This window comes from Rhyacophila brunnea, unplaced genomic scaffold (assembly GCF_057557595.1).
Source record: "Rhyacophila brunnea isolate RB1 unplaced genomic scaffold, BYU_Rbru_1.0 scaffold_9, whole genome shotgun sequence".
Classification (NCBI taxonomy): domain Eukaryota; kingdom Metazoa; phylum Arthropoda; class Insecta; order Trichoptera; family Rhyacophilidae; genus Rhyacophila; species Rhyacophila brunnea.
This window is the reverse complement of record NW_028233361.1, coordinates 38,322,107-38,329,593: the sequence shown is the minus strand read 5'-3', so window position 1 is coordinate 38,329,593 and position 7,487 is coordinate 38,322,107. Positions and strand designations below refer to the sequence as shown.

Sequence of the window (7,487 nt, the reverse complement as noted above, 5' to 3'; positions counted from 1 at the left end):
TTTTAATCAATAAATTAGGACCGGTTTCATCCGCCTCAGAGGGACATTTTCAACTTGTTCATTTCAGTTGAAAATGTCCCTATGAGGCGGACGAAACCGGTCCTAATTTATTGATTAAAAGTGGAATAAGTACTACAAAAAAATTGCGTTTTATTAAATTAAAACAACAATACAATGCAGTTACACCATGAATTGACAGTTAACAAAATAAAAGAAAAAAATATATAATTACAATTAAGTTACAATAAAACTAGACACACATTTTAATCATCTCCATCGCTCTCTGAGCTGCTGTTTTTCTGAGTTGGACGATCTTCAGGCTCCAAATTTTTATAGAAGTCGTGATAGGTTGACGGAATGCTACCTTTTTGGCATAGTTTTGACAGATCTTTTAGTTTACCTTGGTCAATTCTAGGTTTGGAACTGTACAGCCTTGGTACTTCTAGGGTAGGTACGTTTCGATGCCGTCTTCGCTGGATTTGTAGTGACTCAAAGTTATTCTGGCTCAATTAGTATTTATAAAAGATAGTCGTGGGTTCACCTTTGCGATATTGGAACCACTTTACCTTTAGCCACTTCATTTTGTCTCCATTTTCCGACAGAGTTTTATTGGTCATCACTTGACTGCAATATTTCTTGTAATCGAAGAAGTCGGAATATTCCATTTCCACAACCTTATGGTAGGGGTTACTAGTTTTCGCGGTACGGGCGACCATATACCATCCTTCTGGTGTGAATACGTCCACTTTCCTTCCTCGGGCCTCTATTGTGGAGTGCACAGAATCGCACTCCATTTCGGAGTGCCCTGATTCCATAAATTTTTGGTTTATTGTGTTGATGGGCAGCTGTTCCACGGCACGTAATAACATTGTAGATACAACTGAGTTGCGATTTTGACCTGAAGCTGTATCCGAATACAGAGTTACTTCTTTTTTGGGGCCTACTGAAACCAAGAGCTTCCACAGGCACGTGGCGACCTCCGAAGCACCCTTTGTACCTGCACCTTCATGCCACATGTAGTTCGTCGCTTGTCTAGTAGCCAGGTCATACACTGTGAAATTGTAGGTTTTCAGCTTTTTGGTATAATACAACTGTCCTACTTGCAAACTTGGAGTCAACAATATTTTTTCCAGATCCATGGTAAAGCAACTAATTGTTGGATCACACATAGCTTGGGCCTTGTCGATTTTTTTGTGTTCTCTCGCTTCCTCTTTTCGAGTCAAGTGCAGTTTGTATTCCTCCTCGTCTTTTGCCTTCTCTTCGTCTGACTTGTTCTTGTACTGAGTACAAAAGTCACACTGATCCTTTTTAGGAGTGTGAAAGCCGTAGTTAAATTCTGTGACAAAGATCGATTTGTAGAAGCCGTGCTTTTCTGGTTCAACATTATGCTCCTTGCAATACTCTACATAGTCCATGTAGATACGAGTCTCGCTCAAACCAGAAGGCAAGTATTTTCTCTTACTGCTGCTCCGGCAGTAATGGGAAGCAACTACGGGCAACGATTTGATGTGGTCCCTGATTATGTTCCTCACTTCCTCTGGTTTTTTGTTGGGCGGTTCTTTGTGACCTCTCCGATCTATATCAGTGACACCTGAAGGAGTCAACTTTTTCATTGCATTTTCAACTTTTTTGCTCGAGATGTCATATGTCGCCAAAAAGAACTGTTTGCACACTTGGGCTCTCAATTCATTACACATCACAGAGTATTGCAAGGTATACTCTCGTTTGGTGCAGTCTCCATGGTACCTTCGTTTCACTGGGATACGATTTATACTGTTACCAATGAAGGCCCATCTTGCTCTTTCGGAATCCAGACTCAGATAGTCGGCCAACATTTGCTCCCGCTGTGATTTTCCTATTTTGGATGTGCATTTATAATGGCACTTACAGTTAACTTCTCTTATCGCCCTTGCTCGAATTTTTTTTCCGGATCTGCTTTGATATTCGCTGCCTGCCATTCTCAATATCTTTTGTGAATTCCGCTTCCACATTTTTGGGTTTCGCTTGCGTTTCCTACTTAAATCATCTGTAGTCTGATCTGTAGAAGTGGGGATGGATGATACAGGATTGTTACTATGGTTGCTCTCGGTTATTTCAGAAGTATAAGTTCCTGAAACATTAATGTTGTGTTGATAATATGCAGGTTCCTGCTGGCATGACTCATTTGAATCTAGTAGTGTTGGTGCCAGGTTGACGTTCCAATCTGTAAAACAAAACAAAGTAGTTTATTTCTTTGAAACTACCAAGGTAAATATTAATAATTTGTTATTAGCAAATGACTCTCTGATGGTCACAGGTTTTAATCAAACCAACAATTATTGATAACCAACAAATTAAAATATTGACCTCCCACGTGTGTGCTTGGAGAGACATTTTGGAGCTCTGTATATATGGCTGGACCAGCAATCTTGTCCGGAGCTTGCATATTCAGCTCGAGGTCTGCACATCCAGCTTGTACGGCATTCCCGTGAGAGTCTGTAAAAGAAATAAAACTAATACAGCTTGCGCACACATTACTCATTGCTGTCAAAGCAGCCTGAATCAACATTTTTAACTAGTAAGTGTTTTTAGCTCAATATTTCATCGACACTTACCTTTACGGGTATGTTGATTAGTAGAATTTAAAACGGCTGCAACCATTAGTCTCCCACGTGAATAGTTCATTATTTAGCACCTTTTCTCACTGAATCACAACTGAATACAACAATCACACTAAATACACTGAATAAAAATGCTTACAGTCGCAAACCCAAAGAAAAAAGATCACCAAATAAACCAACCGCAATGTTAGTATGAATAATATGACACGATACAGGTGCTGGCGTGAATAACCCGACTCGCTAAACTCAGTTTTCTCTGTTTCTTATGCTGAGTTAGAGCAAGACAACACTATAAATCTTTGTCGAATGTGAGCCGAGGCGTGCGTACCGGGCCACAGATTGAGCGGGAAGTCCCAGTGGTCAACAGCGTTAAGTCACATAATCATGTGAAATTATTCGGAAGTCAAAAGACTTATGCGGCTTGTCGTCATTGACTACTTTAATGTATGTGTGCTAGGTCTATTGGCAATTTACAAAATACTCATACATAGGGCTTTTTGTGGCTCAAATCCATTGACCACGGCATCTTTGATGGTTTTAAAATGCTTTTGTGTACTTAACTCATTTTCGCCAAATGTGTGGCTTGACTCCCTTGACATCTACGGCGACGATATATGGTGAAATTATAAAGTTGTAGTTTCTGTTTGTAGTAAACAGCAGATGCCAGCAATTTAGGGCATAACAACACACTGCAAGTCCATTGTTAAAACTAATGTAGTCTTGCTGGCAGATTCTTTGGCAGCATTCTTGGCCTTTTTAGGTTGCTCTTTTCTGTTATGTGTTGGGTCGTAAAATTCATTTCCAAGAGTTTCACATTTAAAACCTACATAAATATCGCATTGATCGTTGCGTCGATGGTGAATAGAAACTTTTTCAGCCTTTAAAATGTTGCTGAAAAAGTTTCTGTTCACAGTTGGCACAATGTTCTCTGTGTACCACAGAACATTTTCGCCGTCATTAATAATAATGTGTTGCTGATTACTCCATCTTGTGTAAGTGCTTTGTGTGATGCTCAAAGTATTAATGAACATTTTGCGGCACACTTTATGTTTATCCCTATCCTTAGTAAAAAGATATATATCGTGTCCTTGATTCTTCTTCGTGATAGCTGTACTTTCACAACAACGCTTATAGCACGTGTTGCTACAAAGCCCAGGAAATATGCTCTTTTCTCTGACCAAGTTTTCAACTTCCAAAATCTGTGAAATATGTGCAGGCAATTCTCGTCTGATATTTTCTGTCATAAAGAATTTTAATGCGCCACCTTGGGTAATTTGTGTGAACATCTTATTCCCATAGACTTTTCTTGCTTCGATTGGCTTTGTTGATATTTTCCGCAATGCTTTTTATAGCTGACATACTAACACTCCCGAATAATATGCCACAAGTTCAGGCTAGCTCACTTTAGTGGCCGTCTATATAGGGGGTTATAAAAGTTTGTTTGTGTTTTCAATGATAAATATAAACTCCGAGAAATGTTTTAACTTTTTTTTTTTTTTTTTTTTTTATTAAATTAACTTTATTTATTTTCCTGGATAATTGTTTAGTTTATTATAAAGAACACTTTGTTTACATACAGTATTAACATAATATAAAACAGGTGATTATTATTTGAGAATTTGTTAATCGTTATACTATATTATTTCGTTTAATGAATGATATTCGCGAGCAGTGGGGCTTGTACTGTCAAAGTGACAGATAACCAGCGCTCCTTTGTTTACGTGATTGAATTGATGAAGGAACGTGGATTTTAGACTGTTCAGTTAGAGGAGCGGAGGCGTACTGCTCTTTCTACTTGACTTTGGATATTCCTAGTATTTATGGGGCTCCCAGCTTACGCACTGATCCCCTTCATCTCTGGGACTTAGTCTGTGGTATAGGTTTCGTTGAATTTACGTGTGCGATTTTACTTTTTTTCCCCCCCGGTTCTTGAAGAGGGCCAGGGGAGGTTGATGCCTCCAAGTTGCAAGGGTGTTGTTCTTATAAGTTCAAGTTCAGCGACATTCTTCGGTTCTTCCTTTGCGCGATTTTCTTCCACGTCCTTTCCACGCACATCCTTTTCTTCCACATTGTGCGGTTTTGAGGGTGTTTTTCTGATTCGATTCCTCATCGTTTCGGTGACTTCATTTGAGGAGTTGTTTGTTTTCTACATTTTCAGTGCTTTTGGAGGTCTGGAGGCTTTACTTTTTTTTGTTGTGGGCCTGGTTTTGACTGCGTGCCAGTTCTATGGTCTTGCTTCTGCTTGATGATTAACCTCGCGACTTTCGGTATTGTCGTGTATTCATCTGGGGACTCGGGGACTCTTTTTTGGAGTCTCTGGATTTGGCCGTTTGTCGGTGTCGTGTTTTTCTGATGAGAAGTGTTTAGTGAGAACTTGACGGAATTCTTCGGCGTATTGTGTGCCGACTGAATCGGTATAAGTATCTATCTCTGCGAGTGTTTCGGCACGTTCTTCCTTGGTATGCTCTTTTATTGCCATTAGTATAAAGTTTTGCATTTTTTGGCTTTGTTTTTTTTCTTTGTTTCCTTTGTATCTTTAGGTTATGGGCTTCGTTATCTGTGAGCTGAGTATACGGTATTAGCGGGTTTTCTTCGGTGGAATTGTTGTCTAGGGTCTCTTCGGCAGTCTCTTCAGGTCTCTTATCCTCGGTATCGAATCCACTGTGTTAACTTGTCGATGCGGTTGATGTGTTGAAAACTGTGAGTTTTGGTTCACAGGTTTCTGTTCGTCTGGTTTGAGTCCGGAGGCACTGTTTGTCTTTGGTTCGTTTTGGGCTTGTGTTTGAGTTTCAGATTTCATTTCCATTTCCGGCTCCATCGGCTGCATCTGTTTGTTTTTTGAGAGTAGACCGTTAAGAAATTTTTGCAAGATTTTGTTTACTTTTTGTAGGTCCTGGTGTTGATGTTGTTGTATTGGGCTGTTGTGGTAGGTGGAATGTGAAGCAATCATGGGTAGCATAGTTGTATTTCTGGCATCTAGCACATTGTCGTCCGCTGTGAGGGTTTTGTTTTGGCATCTCAATTTTGATTTTGTGGAAGTGTGCGTATCTTAGTGTGAAAATTTTTCTCCCTCTGTCGTTGTCCAGGAGTTTGACTAGGACAAAAGGCATTGGGCGTTGACTCCTGCCCCGGGTCATCCTGTGGACGCTGATGATCGGGAAGCCTTTGCGTATCAGTTCGTTTTCGATGTCTTCAGTGTCAACGCCTATCGGGAAACCTCTTATGACAATGTTTATTCGGTTTTCTTCTTTCGATTTGGGTGAAAGAGGCTCTGTTTCCTTGACAGGTGGTGTGTTTGGTGATGCACGGTGGGTAGGTTTCTGTCTCTGGTTGGTCCATGTAGTTGGTAGAGCCCTACCAGCATAAGAAGACCGACGAGATGAAGCGGGGGGAAAAGAAAGAAAAATATTGCCACGTTTAATACATATTTTGCCTCGTTAAATAATTAATCTTTGCTTCTAATAATAATAGTTTTATAGAAGTCAATTTGCGTAATAATTAAATTATAATACATGGAATTATAACGAAATCATGTGTAGGTATTGACATATATGGGGGGGGGTGTCGGGTAGCTCAGGTGGTAGTTTCTAGCTGTTTTTTGTACACGACTTATACGGTACATTCCTAGTCTAATCTTACATATTATTAAATTGCATATTGGTAAATTACAATTTCACTATTCCTAATACTTAATATCTAATTATTTGCTTCCGCTCATCCCTTACACCAGCAGAATCCCGCAAAATAACCAAGTGGTACGGTCATAGGTATTCCATTCCGCTAATTGACTTAGGAGGTCAAGAGCCGCTTTTTAGGCCTACAAAGCCTTATTTCCGACTTCCCATCTTAAATGGGAAGTCCATGGGCATGTCAGTATGTATATGCATTATTAATAATTATTGATGAATGAACTCCTTCAAAAACTCAGAACATTACAACATCACCCTAAAAATGTTGGTATGTGTCCGAAAGATTTAAGATAGTACATAAAAAATATAGCTATGAATTGTTTCCAAGAATTTAAGTAGGTATGAGTTTAGCCCTGGGCAAAATTTATATTTACAACCCCATGTGGCATCCGTGTTTGGGACTTTGGGCAGTTTGGAAGTATTTTAGGCGATTTAAAAGGCAGCAAGGCCTATTGTTTATTTAATTGGTATGCCAGTCTTTGTTATTGATATGGTATAAAACATAATACAAATTATTAATACATGATAAATAAAAAATACTTATATATAACCTTAATCTATTCTTCCCCGGATGACTTTTCAGATTCAGAACTACTGCCTGTATTTATGGTAAAACATAAATTGTCGAATTTATTGTCCATTTCTTCATCGCGAATGTCATATTCGTCTTCAACCTTTTTTACGTGGTTGCAGCACCTTTGCCAAGTATCAACACTTATTGATGAAAATGCGTCTTCGGTAAGGCTGACAATATCGCTCGATAGTTGACTAATATTTTTTTCACCCACTTTCGTTTTCATAATCCCCCAGATTATTTCAATCGGATTTAGATCACAATGATACGGGGGGAGTCTAAGGACGGTGTGACCATAGCTGGCAAGCAATTCATCGATCACAAATTTTTTCGGTCTCTTATTGGCCAAAATTATTTTATATAATTCAATTTTCTTCATCCCGCAACTAAATGGAATTTCATTAAAATCAAGCCAGTTCTCCATTTCTATTTTGCGGCTCTCCATTGTGGGAGCTTTTTCCAGTTAGACTGAATGATAAGAGGCATTGTTCATCACAATAATGCTTTTTAAAGGTAGGTTTGGAATCAGTTTTTCTTCGACCCACCTTTGAAAATTTATAGCATTCATGTCGTCGTGGTAGTCACCACTTTTGGATTTTGACTTGAATATTAGCAATGCATTTG

At 39.1% G+C, this 7,487-nt stretch overlaps 1 protein-coding gene across 1 annotated transcript; it reads right to left on the bottom strand.

Annotated features, from left to right (window-relative positions):
* Positions 1-357: 357 nt before the first annotated feature.
* On the bottom strand, positions 358-3,217 carry LOC147063605 (uncharacterized). The gene is made up of 2 exons (XM_085959735.1): positions 2,347-3,217; positions 358-2,203 (listed from the first exon to the last, which is right to left on the bottom strand). Exons 1-2 carry the CDS (start codon positions 2,546-2,548, stop codon positions 510-512), a joined length of 1,896 nt encoding a protein of 631 aa, XP_085815861.1. The 5' UTR covers positions 2,549-3,217; the 3' UTR covers positions 358-509.
* Positions 3,218-7,487: the final 4,270 nt, after the last annotated feature.